Source organism: Typopeltis vanoorti, chromosome 18 (genome assembly GCF_054136105.1).
Source record: "Typopeltis vanoorti isolate ZY-2024b chromosome 18, IOZ_Tvanoo_1.0, whole genome shotgun sequence".
In the NCBI taxonomy this organism is placed as follows: Eukaryota; Metazoa; Arthropoda; class Arachnida; order Uropygi; family Thelyphonidae; genus Typopeltis; species Typopeltis vanoorti.
Genome location: NC_143566.1, coordinates 57,464,619 through 57,486,629, shown reverse-complemented (window position 1 = coordinate 57,486,629; position 22,011 = coordinate 57,464,619). Strand labels below are relative to the sequence as shown.

Below are 22,011 nucleotides of genomic sequence, written 5' to 3'. Positions count from 1 at the left end.
TGTTCCTCTGTATCGAGCCTTGATAAGACCTCATCTCGACTACTGTGCTCAGATTTGGTCACCTAGGTTTCTTCTTGATGGGGAGGAGGTGGAGAGGATCCAGAGGCGAGTGACCAAGATGATAGCAGGTCTGTGGAATGAACCGTATGAGAACAGGTTGAGGATTTGTGGGTTGCAAAAATTGGTTGATAGGCGGAGGAGGGGAGATATGATTGAGACATTCAAATTACTGAAGGGTTTCTATAAAATTAATTCAGAAGATATTTTTGAGAACAGGGCTGGTTGTGGGAGGACTAGGGGACATCCATGGAAACTGGGCAAAAGTGTGGTTAGTAAAGGTGTTAGAGCTGGGTTCTTTACTTTTAGAGTAGTGAATGAGTGGAATGCGCTCCCTGAGTCTGTGGTGGATGCTGTGACGGTGAATGAGTTTAAGGCGAGGTATGATAGATACTGTATGAATGTCGAATAGTTGTGATGAAAATGATTTGGGGCCTCCCTCGATGAGTCTAATGACTCCCTGGAGTTGCCCGTAATAATAATAATAATAATAATAATATCATATATTTTAATTGAATGTGTTTACTGTAATGCAGGGTGAACAATCCAACCAATAAATATCCCTTACTAGTTATATATTTGTATTTTAAAAATGACCACCTTAACACATATTTCTAACAGACTGTTAAGCATTATAATGGAAATATACAACAATTTATATGTCACAGCATATAAATTAAAAACAAGCTGGAAAATGTGTATGTACACATACCTTTCCTGGAAATTAAATCTTAATTTTGCTAGTGAAGATTTTGTATTTCCTGCATTACATACAACACGACTATTGTTACGAAGAGAAACTTTTTGTCGGATGGCACCACAATGTGGACATTTACGCTCACTCTGCACAAGATGTTCTTTGATAAAAGATTTCACAATTCTCTGTCGGCACTCTACAACATTCTTCACATGAGCACTAGCTTGGGCTTCCTCTAAATCTATACCTAAAGAAGGGAAAAATTGAAAAATTAATAAAAATAAAAAAAAAATTGAAGCATATTTAAAGAACAAATTTAAAAATTACATAAAGAATGTTTTCTCTCACTTTGATAAATCTTAATTAGCAACATCCAATATTTAATTACATCATCATTTTAAATCAGTACAATAAAAGTAAAGTACTCAAGAAAAGGTTTATAGACTAGGTCGGGCAATTAAGCAATATTTATTGGAGGTAATACCACTTGCATTTTCCACTCCCTTTTGATATCAATCTTGAGGAATCTTAACTAACTCTCAAAAAAGATTTCATTTTGTGTATATTCTATAGACATCCATGCAGAACCTTGCAAAATATAACTAACCTACCACTCTTAGTTACATAATACATTCAACTCTTGCTATACAATATCATTCCCTACAGCAAACTGCCATCAAGTCAAAAAAAGCCCTCACGGATATAAAGCCATGATAAAAAAAAAATTCACTATAGCAAACTATTCATTACAACTGCTCTAGTTATCTCTGCAAGTTTGTTATAGTGAGAATTATCTGTATATAATTGATCGTGTAACAGACTACTCAACTTCTTTCCACCTGTGGAAACAAGAGCCAAATAATGCCAGACATGATGGATATTCACTCAGTTCAAAGCCAAGGTGCCAATATAAAAATCAGAAACATAACAACACACCTATTACTTTTCCAGTATATCTGGCACTATTCTTATGCAACTATGCTGCTAACACATGCCTCGAGTAGCTATCTGAGGAATCTGGCATCCATCCAAAAACCAATTAATGTACATATTTGGAAAGGATTACAATAAAGTGACAGCAGAATGACCATAACTAAAGAAGCATTTTTCTAAAACTAGATTTACAACCTTCAATATTTTGTCCATAAGAAATTAACTGGATCACTAAAAGCTTCAGATAGCTAACATCCACGTACTTATATGCATGGTAACAAAGTGAAAATATAACAAGAGAGACTAGAGATGGTTATAAAATTTCATTTATATATGAAATATATAAATTAAATTTTCATATGAAAGAAATGGATGGATAATTGTGAATAAACAGTTCAGAAAGTCAGAAAATTAATGATATAATATTAATAAAAGACATTAATATAGCATTAATATGCAGATGGACTGTGACAACAAAATGGCCTTCTTTCTAATAAGATAAATGTTATAAAAGATCAACTGACAGGGGCATCTTCTTTGGAAATAATTTCAGTTAACATGGTTAGAGATGGAGCTTAAAAGCAAATTCACAGCAGTCACCTAAAGTGGAAATTATTATGGTTACTTACACTATGTTGCCAAAAGTGTCTGGACAGCAACTGTTTGTATTTCCTGTTGTTACAGTGTTGCTGTCAATAAGAGGTTGGGCCTCCTTTCACTACTACAGCCATTACCCTTCAAGGTAGGCTCTCCACTAAGTCCTGGTAAGCCGCTGCAGGAATTTAATTCCATTCCTCCTGTAGTATGGCAAACAGCTGATGAGTGTTAGTTGGACTAATTTATGGCAAACAACTTTCGCTCCAGCCATTCCAAAGATGTTCAATATGGTTGAGGTCACGGCTTTGAGTTGGACAGTTTAGTTTTTCCATCACCATGTCTTCAAACCACACAGCTAGGGCTCTTGCTTTATGAGTAGGTGCATTATTGTGCTGATACAGAAAAGGGCCTATTCCAAATTGTTCCCATAGTATTGGAAAGATGGAATTGTCCAAAAATGTTTGACAGACATCAGCATTTAAAAATCCAGACACAGAAACCAATGTACCCAGTCTAAACCAGAAAAAAACAGCCCCAGACCATTATGCTACTGTCTCCAAAATTTCAGTCAATACAAGACATTCCTATACCTATCATTCCCCAGCATCTGCTAAGTCCAGACATGTCCATTGGATTGTCAGATCGTGTACTGCAATTCTTTGTTCCAAAGAACACTCTTCATTGATCCACAGTCCAATGACAGTTTTTTTTTGCACTATTCCAGATGACACCAGGCACTAGCAGGTGTAATCGAGGGCTTGGGCTGCAGCACAATCACGAAATCCAAAGGCAAGCGCCTCCCAGCAAATATTTCTGTCACTGGCATCTAAAATTACAGAGCTCATGCAGAAGTCGTTTGCGATGGTTGCTAAGGTTGACTGACAATTTACTGTGAAAACATACTTGAAAGTTTGACGGTCCTGATTTGCCAGTTTCTTGGGCCTACCAGTTCAGAAGAGAGGGTTGGTGGTTCCATCATGTTTCCACTTTACAATAACCTTGCTGACATTAGACTGGGAGAAGTGCAAAGTGGCAGAAAAATCTTGAACCAAATGACTGAACTTGTGGACTCCAACTATTATACTACATTTGAATGGACTCAACTCTTTTTGTCCACTCATCCTGATGCCTATGCTTATATACCATTGCAAACATGTATCTGCATCACACAAGTGAAACAATGTAGAGCTATGGGAGTGTCCAGACACTTTTGGCAACATAGTGTAAGCAGAACAGAAGGTGAGCAAAAAAAAAAAAAAGTGTTCATTACTAGCATCAAAAAAGATCCAGAAGGAGAACCAGGATCTACACAATTCAAATTAGTACCATAGAAGACTACTAGAACATGATCCAGATCTGATAGTACTGGAGACCTGCCACATTAATTAATTACATTAATTATATAGTACTACTAGAGTATCTCTTACACTTCTTCAGTATTAGGAAATTATCATCATAATGATAATGTTTTCATTAAATCAAACTACAGAAAAGACCATGCTATCTGCAGGCATTTTTCATCTATATTTAGAATTATCTCTTATCTGTATAGTCTGTTTCAGTGATGTGTATATTTTCTGTACAAAAACATAAATTATAAAGCTGGAAATTAAATCATTCTGTGATCTTATATTTGTAGTTATTTTTGCAAATGCTTTATAAAAAGGAAGTTCACATAATACTTTATAGGAGAGATCAAATTCCTTAATTAAAAAAAGTTAAAATTTGATCAATAAATGCTATTAAATATCAATCATCATCAAATTCCTGACATAAATCCTCAAGAGGTGTAACAGGAAATTACAATACAGTTTACATTTATAATAACGCTTTACTGTACAAACAACACCAAGAGAGGAAAAAATATGTTAATTAAACTCATTAATACTTGGCTAGTTTTCCACCTAGCATCATCACCTAGCACAATTATGTGTGTGACAGTCACACAGCACCAAACTAAATAATTGTGGAAAACAGTTTAAATTGTAACTGACAACAGAACTAATAATACCTTTACATGGTATACTTTTTGTGGTTATCCACCCATTGAGGGGTACCATGTAAGGACATAAGTTTTGTAATTAATTTGGAGAAGTCAGGCTATCAGATTTTAAAATGATAGTCTCCCATATCTTCGGTACATTAATATAGCTATACTTGTTGAAGTTGAGAGATTGCTTCATACCTGATCCTGATTATAAAATAGTCTCTCAGACCTATAACGTCTACATAATATAGATGTTATTATATTATTGTTATTTGACACCTCAGGGAGTCCAATGACTCATCAAGGGAGAGTGTGCCAACAGCATCAAATGATTGTATCCCTTCCAACTACTAACTGCGCTCAAACTTGCTTAACTTTTTACGTGAGCCATTAGTAACAGAGGCGCAACCAATTGACCAACCTTTGCTGGCAAAGGCTCTATCTGATCCTATGTGAAGGGGTACCCAGAGATAGACTCCTATTCCCAACTTGCCATACAGATGATTACAGATGTAATTTTTGTGTTCTTCAAGGTGGATGTTAACTGATCTATGTCTGTCCAGGGTAGGACAAAGTGCAAGCACTAGAAGCTTTATACATTCTAGTGCCTGCAGTTGATCTTTACAAGAATGTATAAAGGTAGCTAGCTGATTGAAAGTGGCATGGAGATTATATTCGCTGAAAATGTTGGCTATTTTTTCTAATGTACACTTACCACATCAGTCCCTAACAAGTGGTATGCGTAACCCCCGGGGGTACATAATGGGCCATTCAGGGGTATACGAAAAATAATCAGTAATGGAGCAAAAACAAGTAAAGTAAACTATTTTACATTAAGATAGGCACTAAACAAAAGTGTTAGTATTTAAAAACATCTATTTTAAAAACAAGGGGTACAATTTATAGAAATGGGTTTAAAAGGGGTACCACTGACCTAACATATGGGATGGGGAGAAGGGACATGCAATATTCTATTTTATAAGGACTACAGCCATTTTGGTAAAAAGGTGTTACAGGTCCCACCATGCTCAGTTTTAAGGGCTGTTTAATTTGAAGAAATAGCCCTGGCTTGGTAAGTGTTTTGAGTATGCCATACTGTTCAGAAGGGTAGTTGTGTGATTGTTTATGTAAATACCTTCCTGTATGAGTGAGTTTCCTGTAAATGGAGAAGGATAATTAGCCGTTAGGAAGTCATGTCACTAGGGTATATAAAAAGAGGAGACAACTATTACTTTCTATTTCTATGATGAAGTTTATTTTAGGATGTGCCAAAAAAACATATCTAATGTGTCTGGACCATGAGCCCAAACAGTAAACACATCATCAACATAGTGAAGCCAAATTACTGGCTTAAGAGTGGCCGTGTTGAGTATTCATTTTCAAAATTTTGAAATTTTCCAATCTTAGCAACACCTTTTTTTTGAAAGGTTTTAGTCAAACCTTTCAATCAGATAGCTACCTTCACACATTCTTGTAAAGATCAACTGAATCTTCTCAATCATCCCAGAATGTATAAAGTTCCTGGTGCTTGCAGTTTGTTCTACCTTGGAAAGACTGGTAGATCAGTTAACATCCACCTTGAAATATACAAAAACTACATCTGCAATCATCTGTATGGCAAGTTGAAATAAGAGTCCATCCCTGGATATTCTTTCACATAGGATTGGATGGAGGAAACCATCTATATTACATAAACGTAGTTATAGGTCTGAGAGACTATTTTGAGAATCAGCATCAGCTATGAAGCAATCTCCCAACCTCAACAAATATGGCTGTATTAATTTCCCAAAGATCTGGGAGAATACCTGTCAGTTATAATTGTGCTCTGATTATGCTGGGTAGAAAATCAGCAAAATATTAGTGAGCTTAACACACATTGACTGCCATTGGCTAATGTGCAAATTTACCATCTGTGCCAATATGTTACGTTATGAATATGGTACAAGATAACTTGTAATTGGCATCTTAATATAGACTGCCCACTACAAATTCTCATATTCAGCAGTTGATGTGTTAATAAATATATTTTATATTCTCTTGGTGTTGTTTATATCATCATTAAATTCCTGATATATACCCCTCAAGGGATATTGATAGAGACATTCAAATTACTGAGGGATTTTTGCAAGATTAATTCAGAGGAAAGTATACCGTAAAGCATTATTATGAATCATCAATGACACCTAAACCTTATTACGTGTACAAGTTTACATTATTATCAATGTCCTGTCTACAATTTTCCTCAAATTCAGTCTAGTACTTGTCAATGCTCCAACACAAGTATTATCTAACCTTATAATTCTGTCTTCCAAGGTACTTCTGACTGTATCAAACCATCTAGATCTTATAATTTTTCTCCAAGTTCCCTCTTTTCATGCCTTCTTAGCACCAAACCAGTTTTGCTAACATTTCCTCTATTCTGTTCAAGTGATCAAGTCACCTTAAATTAGCTTTACTTACATATTCATAAATGCTCAATGTTCATGCAATGAAATTATTAAGAAGTTCCTAATACCTTCATTTTTAATATGATTCTTCCACAGATGCCATCTGTTCACTTCCCTAATTTTCCCAGAATGCTCACATACCTGTGGTCATCAGTCTTTGATCAACTATTTCTAATCTAATTAATATCATATGGATTAAAATCAGTTAATCCATAAGTTAAAATTAGTTTGAACACCATCTTTTATAGTTTAGTATTTTGGCTAATTTCTCTCTCATTCAACACATATTCATTCACCGTACCAGCTTTGCTTATTCTACTGGCTATTTTATATCATTAACTTTCAGACTTATGTGAGAACAGAGGTGGATAAATTAGTTTCTTAGGATATTGCAGAATCTCAATGTAAATACAGCTGTGGAATTAGACTTTTATTAAATTAGATGGGACATCAGCTAAGATTTAAATTAAATCTTAGCTGATGTGTTTTTTGCAAACGTGCAAGGGAACTGGCAATGCCTCTGACTAGGCTATTTAATTTAAATCTCAGCTCTGGTAAGGTTCAAAGGGAGTGGATAGAGGATAAAATAATTCCCTTGCATAAGGGAGGTTTCCAAGACTGCAGTAGCCAACTATAGACCAATCAGTATCTCAGGAGTGGTAGTCAGAGTACTGAAAAGTTGGTCAAAAAGAGAATGCAAGAATGGGTGGATAAAAATATGATACTCTATGACAGGTGATATAGCTTTGTGAAGGGGTCAGTCATGCCTTAGTAATTTACTAATTTTTTATAATGGGATCGCAGCTCAGCTGGATAAATGAAATGCTAACACAATGATTCTGCTGAATTTTGGCAATGTGGAGAACTTTCAGGATGATATAAATAGGCTGTCACAGTATGGGCATAAGATAATCAATATTAGTTTAATATGGAGAAATGTCAAGTTATGTATTTTAGGATAAATCGATTAGAAAGAGTGTACATTTATGGAACTGTACTCCAAGAAACAGATGAAGCTAGGGATTTAGAGATGGTGGTGGTGGTGGTGATAGACAGAGATTTGAAGTTTAAAGGACATATTACTAAGGCAGTTCATAAGATTACTTTGCTATTGAAAAAACACACTAACAAGTAGAAATAACGAAGTTGTTATTCCTCTTTATAAGATCTTATTTGTCCACATCTGGATTATTCCTGTACTCAGGACTAGTCTGTCTCCTGGGGATGAGGAAGTGGTGGAGAGGATTCAGAGGTGAGCATCCAAGATGGTGAGTGGTCAGTGGAGTGTTCCCCACGAGAATAGATTGAAGGTGTGTGGAAGTTGGTTGATAGGCAAAAAAGAGGGGATATGATAGAAAATTTAATATATTTCTATCATATATTATGGATAAAAACCCTTTAATATAAATACTTAAAGGGTTTTTATAGGATAGCACTACGCTGGAGGAGGAAGAACAAGAGGCCATCCTCAGAAGTTGAGTAAAGGTATGGTCAGATTTGACTTTTCATTTAGAGTAGTAAATGAATGGAATAGGTTGCCAGAGTCAGTTGTGAGCACTCTGTCTATTAATGGGTTCAAGGAGAGGTATGATAAATTGTTGATAGTTTGGATCGCCTATGATAAGTCTAGCCTTCATGGAGATGTCCACACAATAATAATAATTTGAATATTTAATTTGCCATCACTAAAAATTGTGCCCAAACAGCTGAAATATTTTATTTGTTCTATAGATTCTCCATTAGGAATGCAGTTGAAGTTCTCCATTGAAAGTTTTTTCACTTGATGACACTAAATTAAGGATAAGAAATTATATTCTTGGTTTAATCCTTTATCCGAGTGTAAGCAAACAGTTTGCACGTTAAGTACCGTCACGACTGAGATACTTGTATATAGACATTAATGACTTCACATCCATTACCTTAGTATCCCATAATGCAAAATCCCTCTCCCTTTTGGAGATGTGTATAATTCTATGCATTATGAGAAAGGACATTACCCAGACCAGTTTCGTAACTCTTCTGGGTCTGACTCCCATTGATGAGACCTCGATAAAGGGCAAAACCAATCTGGGTGGTGGCCCTTCTCATAATGCACATTTGAAAGGGGATGCTTTGCATTATGGGATACTAAGGCAATTGTTGTGAAGGGCAAGTAGCCCAGTCGATTGAAGGTACTTCATGCACAAACTGTGTTTGCTTATACTTGAATAAAGGATTAAACAAAGAATATAATTTCTTGTCATCTTTAATTTATAGTGTAACCAAGTGAAACAGCTTTCAACATCCATTTATGATCCAGAATATTTTAATAATATGAGACTCCTTTTGTATATGAAAAACATATGATCAAATTCTTGACGTGTATGTACCCTCAAGGGATGTACAGGATATGATAGTACTACATGAAAAATTTACATCATTACAAACTTCCTATCTACAATTTTCCTCCAAATCAATCTGTTACCTGTCAAGACTCCAACATTATCTCCAACAAAAATATATGACTTCTGCATTATTTCAACCTTGGTATCTCTTCTGGGTGTGGCTCTCACTGATGTGGTTTTTCTAAGGATGCTGGACAGCTGAAGTGGTCTTGACTGCATTCTATTAGATGCCTGCCTATGACATGGCCTCTACTGACGTTGCCTTTATTGGAGCCCCTTGGTAGATGCCCTGTTCTGGGAGATGATCAGTTCTGGTTGACATCTTGTAGAGGTTAATGCTTGGCTTAGTGGTGGAAGGTTTACCTGTCACTGGGTGGAGCTGAGACTTCTGCAAGTTTCCTCACGAAGAACCACTGCTGAGATTAATGGAGTGTAATGAGTTATAAGATCCTAAAGGTTACTCACTGAGGTAAGAGTGATCTGAAGGATCGCCTAGTTCTTGGAAAAGACCCTTTACTTATACAAAGATCAAAACTGGTCTGGGTAGTAGCCCTTTTCATAATGTATAAAATTATATACATCCAAAAAAAAAAAAAAGGGGGGGGGGTTGCATTATGGGATACTAAGGCAATTGATGTGAAGTCATTAGTCTCTATATACAAGTAACCCATGAAGATACATGATGTGCAAACTTTGTTTGCTGACATTTGGATAAAAGATTACACCAAGAATATAATTTTTAGGCATACGCATGGATAGGCTTATGTGTTCGTCAGACATGTTGTAATAGATTTCACGGTATGATATGAACACAGATGGATAAGAAAATAACTATTTATTAACTTAAAAGCTAATATTTCACTGCTATTATATCCAGCATCTCAGAGCACACAACACAAAGTTTGTTACAAATGCAAGACAACCACAATCCGGTGTAACAGTGGGGCTAGTATAAGTAATTGCAGCGTGCAACACAAGACTAACACACTTTTGCATCCTATTGTAGATAGTATAAACAGTCCTACATATAAACCTAGCTAAACATTTAGCCAAATTACTAACCACTTACACAAACAATTCTCCCTCTTTTGTTAAAAATTCTACCCACCTAAAAAAGTATTTTAGAAAACCACACCTTAAATAGTTCAGACCTAATGGTGAGTTTTGATATCACCTCATTATTCACTAATGTACCACTGATTGAAACACTTAACTTACTAAATTAACAATTTCCCCCAGATATATTTCAGCTATTTAAATTCACAGTACAGACAGGTTATTTTACATGGAAAGGGAAAATATACAAACAATTAGATGGGACAGCTATGGGTTTGCCCCTTTCTTCCCCCTTAGCCAACTTCTACATAGAACATTTGGAAAAATTAGCTATCAACATAGCCACTCTCAAACATAGTCTCTGGCTACACTATGTTGATGATGTGTTTGCTATTTGGCCACATGGTCCAGACACATTGAATACATTTTTAGCGCATCTAAATAGCCAGCACCCTAAAATCCACTTTACAATGGAACTAGAAGCCAATGACTGCTTGCCCTTCCTGGACACACTGATCACACGTCTTCCAGAAGGTTACTCATCATTTTCGGTTTATAGAAAACCCACACATACAGGGAGATACTTACACAAACAATCACACCATCACCCTTCTCAACAATATGGAATCGTAAAAACAATAACCCACAGAGCTAGAGCAATCTGTTCCAATGACATTGCTCTCACTGCTGAACTTTCTCACCTACGTCACACCTTCTTACCAATGGTTATACTCGCCATAAGATAGATAACATACTAAATGCTACCCAGAAATCCCCTCTATCTACCACAGAAGACTACAACAAAACTATCACTATCCCATACATTAAAGGCACATTTGAAAAGATATCTAGGGTGCTTAACAAACACCAACTATGCACAGTATTAAAACCTTATGTAAAATTAGCAACTCTCATCCGTTCACCTAAGGACAAATGCACTCCTTTATCACATCCAGGAGTCTATGAAGTGCCCTGTTCTTACCATCAAGCCTACTATGGACAGACAAGAAGAACTGCGGACATCCACCTCAGTGAACACAAAAAATATATCCGACACTTTCGGTATGGCAAGTCGGGTCTGGCAGACCATGCTTTGGATACCCCTGCATACAGGATCAATTGGAAAGAAACAAAAGTAAGAAGAAGAAGCCTTAAAACATACTCCAAACCTTAACAAGTATGGCTGTATAAATCTACCAAAGATTTGGGAGACAGTCATCCTAAGACCAAATTAATATTTATTACTTTTATTTATTTTATTTTATTTTTTCAAACTTTTTAAGACTATCATTTGGACTACTATTTCAAAACTTTGAACTTTTTTTTTTTTAACCTAGATGGTACCATATTAGGACTTTAATCTTGTGTTGCACGCTGCAATTACTTATACTAGCCCCACTGTTACACCGGATTGTGGTTGTCTTGCATTTGTAACAAACTCTGTGTTGTGTGCTCTGAAGATGCTGGATATAATACCAGCGAAATATTAGCTTTTAAGTTAATAAATAATTATTTTCTTATCCATCTATGTTCATATCATGCTGTGAAATCTATTACAACAATTTCAATTACAAGCATTTTTAATTTGAAGTTTTCAATGTTCTACCTATTTTCAGAATTTTGGTCTTATTATTCTTAATTCTCATGCCAAATTTGTTACAGGTATTATTCAATTCAGTTAAAGAATCCTGAACACTTGCACAAGATTTTTTTTTTTTAAGAGTACAACGCATCACTTGCATAAAGTTAAATTTGATATCTCCAATTCTGATATCAGAATTGATGACATTTTCTTTCCAAGAGCTTCGCTTGGCAACTTGCCAAGAATAGTCGATTCATGCTGAAGGGGAGAAAGAAATGAAGGATGTATGAATTGGTTGCCAACATGCAAAATCACGTGCTTTCTTGTTTGTCGCTGTACTAGTAGTAGCTTGATTTTTGTTGTCACAGAAGACTAATGGATTCTCCTTCTTGTGACACGTGCAGAAGTGTCAAAGGGTCTCGCATCTGTGGGCATACTATAACACTGCTGACTTACAGCTTAAATGTAGACTATGTATTGCTCTGTGTATAATGTTCCATGCACTTCATATAACTTAAATAGCTTTTCTCTTGGCCCTTTGTCATATGCTTTTCCAAGATCTACATAAAACTTAAACACAGTTTCTTGTTATATTCTTTGTGATCTCTCAACTTTCTGTTGTTAAGTACAAATCTGATCTTGAATTTAGCCTGAACCTAGATTGTTTCTTCTTCGAGTTTCTTCCCCCCCACAATTTTCTTAGCTGTTTTCAAGTACAAATGAGTACTTCTTACCTGGAACAATTAGAGAATTCCCTCTGTAATTCCCCCCACATTCAGTTTGATTTCCCTTTTTAGAGTTGGAAACGATGATAGCTATACTCCAATCATCTGAAATTTGATCTTTTGACCAAGCTTTCTGAATTATGCAATGTAGTCATGGTAAAACTTTGATACTCCTATTTCTGGTTGGATATTACCTAGTCGCCTTTCACAATTCAGGCTTTTAATAGCTTTTGTCTACTTCAAGCACTGATATATATTCTTGACTGCATTCCTCTTGAATTTTTCTACCACTGTTCTATCATGTTTCATTTAGCAATCTTCCAAAATAATTTCTCAGTAGAAAAATTACTTTGGAAGTAATTTTAGCCTTCAGATCATTTTGCCATCTTTCTGATATTCATCTTCTATACTATTACTAAAGTCTTTTGATGAATTTTTAACTACTTTTACACATAGCTTAGCACTCTTACATTTTTCTCTGTATTCTTTACGACATCTGCCAACCTGCTTGCCATGAATTTTGATAAAATTTCTTCTTTTCCAGGATTGCTTCTTTAACTTACGTGTTTGCTATGTAGTTTTTGACTTTTCTTAGCAAACAACCTTGCCTTAGACTCTTGTTCCCAACTGAATCTGTGTTTTCTTCAAGGTTTGCCAATGAGTCTCCATGATCTGGTTCTTGTTTTTGAACTGTTTCATTATTTTTTTTGTTTTTTGAATAATATTTGTATAGTTGAGTCTACAGTACACCTGTAAAAGCTACTCAAGTGTTCTTTTTAAAACTTTCTTACATACTTTTCAATATGATATTCAATTTTTTTTTGCTTAAAACTAAGCACTACTCACTTCCAATTTCAAATCTCCTATTTATTCTTGCATCTTGAACGAGTGTGAAGATATCACTATCAATGATAATATAGTCAAGACTTATTTCTTGTTTCTTCTGTCCATGTGGGTTGGTGTACATCTTTATGCTGAACCATAGTGTTAGTGATGAGTAGTCAACATTCTGAACAGAAATCCAGCAGGCACATACCTTTATTTTTAGTTGTGTCCTTCTCTTGGAATTTTCCTAACATATACACGTTCTGATATTCATTTCATTTTCAGATCTCCAACAAAGGTTTTTTTTTTATGCTAGCTGCCTTTGCTAATGACATGAAAAGTTTTCACTTCTTCTTTAGGAAAACCTTCTGCAGAACCATTGACAAAAATAAGTTCCATTGTCCAATTCACCATTTTAGAACTTACCCAATAACTACTTGAAATTGCCTGCCAATCAAGGTTTATGGATTATCTTCATATTTGGTGCTGAATGCTATAACTATTCATTTTTTTCTTTGATCACTACTGCCTGAATATAATCCTGTATTTATTATTTGGCAGGTTCTATACTGTTTTATGTCTTTGTCTTTGTAATGTTAGTGGTAATCCTCTAGTTTTTCAGGCATTACAACTTCTTTTCTTTTGATGCTGAAGATCAATAAACATCTGAAAAAATCATTTATCCAGATTGATGCAGCAAACAAAGGGGGAAGGAAGATATATCTAATAGGTGCTACACATTCCTTCAAAATACATCTGAAAAGGAACAACACCATACATAAATACCTTAATAATTCTGAATCTTTTAAAACTATACTAAGTACTCAGTATAGTTTTAAAATCCTAAGTACCTCTTTGCATAAATCCACTATTCCTTGTTTCAAAATTCAGTAGTTCAATGACATGTTTAAAGTTATAAAGTGCTTTTTTCATGAAATGAAATGTTAATAACAGGTATTAAATTATTCCACATTCTAAACTTTTAGATATATTCCTTCTTTGCAGAAATCTTTAGATTTAGCTCTTCAGGAATTAATAAGTTTTTCATCACAATTTGAATCACTTTGTATGAAGTCCAATTATGCATTTGCAATAGTCAAGAGCATGTATATGACTGAAACACACATAATGCTGTTGTCAGAAATTACAGCTGAAGCAGCTAAGGCAGAATTATATTTATTAATTGTTTGCGGAATAAAAAGCACAAGTTTCTGGGTAGCAAACCATTCTGTCTCCACATCAGATGCGAGTTTCAATAATTCTTGAGATGTTTAAATCCACATCTTTTCAATAAAAAAGCACTGTTAATACCGACTGATTTACAGAACCACAAAACATGAAAATTCCTTCTTGAAATAGCACAGGTATATATAAATAAATAGAGAGATCAAATTATTATTATTATCTGCGACCTCCAAGGAGTCAAGGACTCAGAGGAAGGCTATAAATCACCCAAACTAGCTGTCATACCTTCCCTTAAATTCATTCACACTAGATGCACTCACTATGCCCCCATCCCCAAAGGCAAACTATTCCACTCACTCACTGCTCTATGAAAGAAAAACCTAGTTCTTATCCCTTTCTTGACTGTGAACAAACTTAACTTCCATGGATGTCCCCGTGTTCTCTTTTCACCTTCCATATAACGAAAAATTTCATCAGACAATATCCTATAACACACACTCAAAAGTTTATAGACCTCTGTCATATCACCCCCTCTTTCTCCTGTTAACCAGAGTCTGTAATCCACATACCTGCAATCTGTTCTCATAATCTAAACAAATTTTATAACAATAAAATGGGTACAGATAATAATACTGCAGGTCATACCACATATCCTTGAATTTGGTGAAATTAGGTAGTCACCTTTGTAACATTCCAAATAACTTATAACTAAACCAAGAGAAATTAAGTGTGTTCAATTTTTTTGCAGCACTATATAATGTACAAAGTGATGCAACAGTAAAAACGGCTAAACAACAATACCTGGTATGCCAGGTATTGTTGTTTAGCCATTATGTCAGTACCTGGTACTGGCATACCAAGCTAGGGATATATATCATTTGTTCTATCATTGGAAAACTGATTTAATTTTTTAAAAAAATCTTTTTTTTTTTAAGCAAATAAAAATTTAGGTTTTCAATTTTAATGTCATGACTTGCAGTTTAGTTCAACATGTAAGAAAGTTACCGCAAGTGATCTAACTTTCGTTCCATGAAAGATATCCAAAAAAAAAAAAAATCCCTTAAAACAGCTTGACAAAATAAAATAAATTTTCATGGTTGTTTGAAAGATGGAAAAGGCATTGAAATTCATACATTTACAGTAGAAGCCTCCAATTCAACTAAAGATAATTTGTCAGACTGTATTCAGATTTATCATTAAAAAAATTTCAGCTGACCCACTCAAAACTTACATGCAAGTGATGACTCAACATATGATTGTAATTTCTCTTTCACTCTAAGTCCCACTGCAACTGAATTGTGAGCTTCTGCTCCATTTTCTAGGATGGATCGTGTAACTTCTTCTAATTCGTGAACTAGACTTACAAGTCCATAATCAAGGATGTGAAGCTGAAATGATGTAAGATGAACCATGGCAGGCCTGGATAATAAATTATGACATTTGAGACAACTACCTTGAAGCAGCTACGAAAGAGTTAAGAAAAAATAAATAAATAAAAATAAGATAACAAATCAGTACAATTCTGAGTAAAAATTCTACTGAAGCCAGTTAATTTATAAGTTGTTCTCACACACACACACACACACGACAATATAAAATGAAATAAAATATGAATCAGTAAATACTGAAACATCAAAAAATAATTACTTACACATTAAACAGATCTATAGGAATCATGTTAAAGCCAACTCACTACAGAAAACACTGCTATAACCAATTCACACACTATAACAAACTACTGAAAAGTCCTTGCCAAAGCCTCCATAGGTATAATGCTGTGACACAAGAAATTCACTATAGTACACTATACAAAGTATTAATGGTCCCTACAAGTTTGGTATATAGTGAAGGGGTGGGGAACCTTTTATCTGCAAATGTTATAAATACCCAAGGGTCATTTGGATATTTATAACATCATTCGCAGGCTATACAAAATTATCAACTTAAAAATTAGCCTGCTATATTTGGTCAAACATTTAATTAACTCACTTCTAACGTGATGGCTGGAACTGCTTCTCTTTGGTGAGGCGTGTGATGTTAGCTAGTATTGATGATGTTGCTACTCACAACTGCTTTTCCAGGTTTGCATCAGTCGACTCTTTGCGATGGTAAGTTTTGAAAAGAACTGCTTGCAGCAGTAAGTTGTTCCGACCACAGATGCATATTTCAAGGTGTCTCCTCAAAGTGGGAAATTCATCACTGCTTATGTAACGTTTATAGAGCTCAAGAAGTAGGAGGTTGTTGTACCCAGCTTTCAGCTCATCATTGCTTTGCAGCTGAATGATTTCACATTGTTGGTTATCAGGCACATCAGTTGGTTCCACATTGAACAGTGTAGCAAAGATGTTCAATTCCATTTGTTTACTTTTCATGTCCTTGAATCTTTCATTAAATGCCTCAATTAGTTTTGCACATTCACCAGCATATTCAAGTGTCGTAGAAGGCTTTTGTAATTCCAAACTGGGGAAATGCACCGTGTTATTCCTTTCAAGTTGCACTTTCCACAGCCTTAATTTAGCTTCAAATTATTTCACATTTCAAAGCAGGGAGCTGAGAAGCTGGTTGGGGCCCTGCAGCTTGACGTTCAGCTCTGAGAGGTACTTGGTAATGTCCACCATGAATGCTAGATCACACAGCCAATTGCTATCATTGAGTTCCCTGACAGGTTTTTTTCTTCATCTCCATGAACTGCTTGACTTCATCCCACAGTTCATAAAACCTCATGAGCATGTTCCCGTGACTCAGCCACTGCACTTCACAGTGATAAACAAAATCATTCAGTAACTCTTTAAACTGGCAGCTGTTAAACCCTCTACTGTTGACATCACATTGTTGAACCGCAATGACTGTGCACAGAGACTTTCTCGGTGTATGATGCAGTGGCATATAATTAAATCACTTGGATCAAGACTGAGACGATTTAGTTCTTTCTTGACAAATGCAATTAACCATTTTTGCGAGCCAACCATGGCTGCAGCTCCATCTGTAGTAAGGCCACTTAACTTTTCAAATGTTAGCTCAAGTTTTTTCATTGATAAAACAAGTCCTCACCTCTTGTAGTGCCATGCATGGCTTCCAGTGACAGTAATTCCACAAACGAAAATGGTCAGTTGAGCAGTATTTGATATGTCCATTGTCTCGTCATAAGCCAGAGAGAAAAATTGGAAATCTCATGCAGAATCCTTCAATGTCTCTTAATATCTTGTGCTAACTCAGTAATCCAATCTGAGATGGTTCTCTGAGACAAACTAACACTCTGAAACAATTTCAATTTGTCTGGTGCTAACAACTCTGCAGCAGCCACCATGCTTGCTTTCACAAACTCTCCCTCTACATAAGGCCTCAGCTTCTTTGCGATTAGCTCGCTCACTACATAATTCTTCTGAACAATGTTGTTGCTGTCATAGCGAGACCTAGTGAAAGCAGCTTGTTGTGATTCCAAACTCCACTGAAGAGCATTGATTTTATCCAGATGCATTTGGCCTCCTAATTCATTCAGTTTAGCATGTTTTAAGCTGTAATGATGCTCCAGATTGACTTTTTTCATTACTGCTAATGCATCGCCACAAACTAGGCACACAGGTTGTCCATTTCTCTTGGAAAGATTGACACTGTGCATCAGCTTTTCTTTTCTTTGCAGTAGCCATTTGTAGGATGTCACAGCACTATGTTTTAATAACTATCCAATGTGTGTGTCGCCAGCAACGCAATTATTATTTTGCTTTGATCACTGTTCTAATCATGCATCTTGGATTTGGAACATATCCAACATTCGTACCATCGACTCTCTAGGTCTTCGGCTGCCGTGACAGCCGACGAGAAGCACACGTCTGTCCCGTAATGTACTCGTGTGTCGTGTCTATCCCATAATGGACATTCCTTGCTTGTTCCTCAAAATTTACATCATTATTATGATTCACTTAATATAAATTTATGTTGCTCTGTCCCGCATATAGTCATATGTGTCCTGTCTATCCCGTAATGGATGTTCCTTGCTTGTCCCTCAAAATTTAAATCATTATTATGATTCACTTAATATAAATTTATGTTGCTATGAAAAAAGCTCCTAGATTTATTGAATTTCGAGTCCCACCTGCGGTTGCCTTGGCAGGGTCAGACCAAATGATTTTGCAGGCTTTAAACAGCCCACAGGCCAGACATTCCCCTCCTCACCCCTGGTAGAGTGAGTGAACTGTACTACAAGATTTTAAAAATAACATTTCCTTTTATAAAAAAAAATCTTCTACTTTGAATGCTACTCAGCACGCTTCATTGAATAAATCGCTTACAACTATATCAACAGTTTTCAATAAATTTTAAGACTGAGAATCCTAAATGAGCTTTACTGGGCCCATTTCTACATAAACTAGAGAATAATAAAGTTCTTATCAGCTTTAACTGAAATAAATCCTATATGGATTAATGACTATAATACATTTCCTTTATCTCTTTATAAAAGGATATTCCCTTTGTCTCCCATTTCTAACTCTTTTTAATTTCTGTTCCATCTTCATATATTAAAGATATGGAAACTTCACAATTTTCCTTCTGCTGCGAAATGACCAATATATTTACAATCAGAAAATTAACTCTGAAAAATTTTAAACTATGCTGCATGTATAAGAATGTGCTAACTGCTGTTTTTTTAGTACATGTACTAAAAACAACTATTTGTTATGGTAATGAATGGCATCAGTATAGCAACTGAACCGAGAGCTGTTTTTAGTATGCATACTATAGAAATTTTGTTTTATGTAATGAATATTGTCATTGTGATTAGAAAGTAATTCCTTGTAAAGTGATGAATAGTTGATATTAGTTTAGTAACTTATTCAGTGGAGTCTGCTGTCACTTTCATATACAGGGTAAATCAAGTTACTTAAGTGTCTTGAATGAAGACAAGATATATTTTCTTCAGTGTTCCATGATATGGGATGTAAGAAGAGCGACTTATGTTGCTGTCACATAAGAAACAGTTTCTGTATCCATTTTTAGCTCCTGTGTGAATTCAAGAAGGAATATAAGTTCTGCAGGAAGAAAGAAACACATGAATCCCAGAAGTTTTATCCATATGATTTTTTATGTGACTTATGGATGTAAGTCACATATGATTTAATAATTATATATGTCCATATGATTTTTCTCTTATGTGACTATAGGGAAGTTGTATACGTTAAAGTTGCTTTCTTGTTGTGATCTGAAGAAAATACTGGTGTTTGCATCATCAAGTTGGATTGATTTTATGTTGCATATAGTTGTGTCTATTTGTAAATTAAAGATTTTTCTTTTAGTTACAAAGATGTCTGTGAAAACTCAATCAATATCGGCATTCAAATGAATTCATATGACTGGCCTGGTTGGCCGAGTAGTTAGTGTATCTGCTCTCCAGCCAAAAGGCTGTGGATTTGAATCCCAATGTGGGCATTGATGTTTGTGATTGTCTGTGGAAATACCAGTGGTGGTGGTAGTGGGCAGTAGATGGCATAGTGTAGATGATGTGATTTGCTGTAGTTGGTAGATTGAGTGGTGGAAATAGAGAGGTGTAGAGTAGATACCTTCCCTCAATGAGTCTTTGGAGATTCCTTGGAGGTGTTGCATAATAATATTACTGCTTCATGGGTATAAACAACACCAAGAGATGAAAAATATATATATATATATTTTTTTTTAATTTACTAATATTTTTCTGGTTTTCTATCCAGCATCATCAGGGTATGAATGATAACTGTGATAAGCATACACAAGCACTGCACTAAAACATTAAAAACAAATCAATTTTGTAACTGACAGAGAACTAATGTCTTAACAAGGTGCTCTCTATGGACCGGTTCACCATAAAATTAATCTGGAGAAGTCAGGTTATCTGGTCTCATAATGACCATCGCCCAGATGTTTGACAAATTAATGCAACAAAACTTATTGAGGTTGGGGGGGGGGGGGGTCATAGCAGATGCCAATTCTAAAAGTAGTATTTAGAGTATTTTGGACCTTTTTATTATTATTAATTTATAACTATAGTGACTTCTGCATAAACATGATTTCTTCTCTTTAATCTTATATAAAGGAGTATCCAGAGCATGTCTGCTGGTCCAAACTTAGCATAAAGTTACAAATGTTTCTAATGTTTTAGAGTAGTGCTTATCACAGTTATAATTTGTGCTCTGATGATTCTAGGAAGAAATGCTGAAAAATATCAGTCATCATCATCATCATCAAATTCCTGCCATGCACCCTCAAGGGGTGTACAGGATATGATAGTACTGTATGAAAAATTTACATCATTACTAACTTCCTATCTACAATTTTCCTCCAGATCAGTCTGTTACTTGTCAAGACTCCAATATTATTAGATCTTATATTTCTGTGGTCTAAGGCACTTTATACCGTATCAATCCACCTATATCTTGGTCTTCCTCTGGGTCATTTTCCTGCCAACCTGGCAGAGAACACTTGTTTTGCTAATCTTTCCTTGTCCATTCTGTTTAAATGACCCAACCACCTCAGATTAGCTCTGCTAATGCAATCCTGGATGTTGACAATGTCAAGTTCTTTCCTAATATCCTCGTTTTTAATATGATATTGCCGTTGATGCAATCTGTTCACGCATCTTTCTCGAGATTCTCATATCTGTGGTCTCTGGCCTTTGGTCAAGTGTTTTACTTCTGACCCAGCACTCAGTTAAAATTGGTTTGAACACTGTCTTGTATACAGCTAATTTAGTGTTCTGACTAATTTCTCTCTTATTCCATGTGAAATTATTCAATTGATTTCCTACTATACCAGCTTTATTGATTCTGTTGTCTATTTCCATGTTTAATTTACCATCTTCACTAAAAATCATGCCTAAGCAGGTGAAATGTTTTACGTGTTCCACAGGTTCTCTGTTCACAATGCAGTTGATATTTTGAATGATTCTGCCTATTTTCATTGTCTTTGTCTTTTTATTGCTGACTTTCATACCATATCTTTTACAACAGTTATTCAATTTAGTCAAGGAATCTTGCAGACTCGTAGAGGATTTATTGATAAGTACAACATTGTCCGCATAAAGCAAAGAGCTGACGTTAACATCTCCAATTTTGATATCATGTTTAATACCACTTTCCTTCATAATGTGATCCATATAGAAAATGAATAACAGAGGGAATAATGTACATCCTTGTCTCACACCAGATTTAACATTAAACCATCTTCCTGTACTTCTTTCAATTCTAACTGCTGACTTGCAATTCAAATAAAGACTAAGCATTGCTTGATATAATGCCCCATTGACACCATATAACAGTAGCATATTGAATAGTTTCTCTCTTGGCACCTTATCATATGCCTTTTCCAGATCTACAAAACTCAAATAGAGATCTCTGTTATATTCCCATGATTTCTCAACTATTTCTCGTAAAGTGAAGATCTGATCCGGACAGCCTCTATTTGGCCTGAATCCAGCTTGTTCTTCCCCAAGCTTTTCTTCTACAATTCTTCTCAACCGTTTCTCAAGTATACTTGCATAGATCTTGCCAGGAACACACAGTAAGGAAA

The 22,011-nt window shown here is 35.4% G+C and overlaps 1 protein-coding gene across 1 annotated transcript in view; it reads right to left on the bottom strand.

The window, feature by feature from the left end:
* Nucleotides 1–22,011, bottom strand: part of Polr1A (RNA polymerase I subunit RpI1) — a 352,992-nt gene that overhangs the window by 299,782 nt on the left and 31,199 nt on the right. Inside the window, exons 4-5 of the mRNA XM_090408580.1 lie at nt 15,707–15,938; nt 770–1,001 (exon numbers count right to left, since the gene is read on the bottom strand). Of these exons, the coding sequence (XP_090264706.1) occupies nt 770–1,001; nt 15,707–15,938 (464 nt within the window). The remainder of the gene's footprint in view (nt 1–769; nt 1,002–15,706; nt 15,939–22,011) is intronic.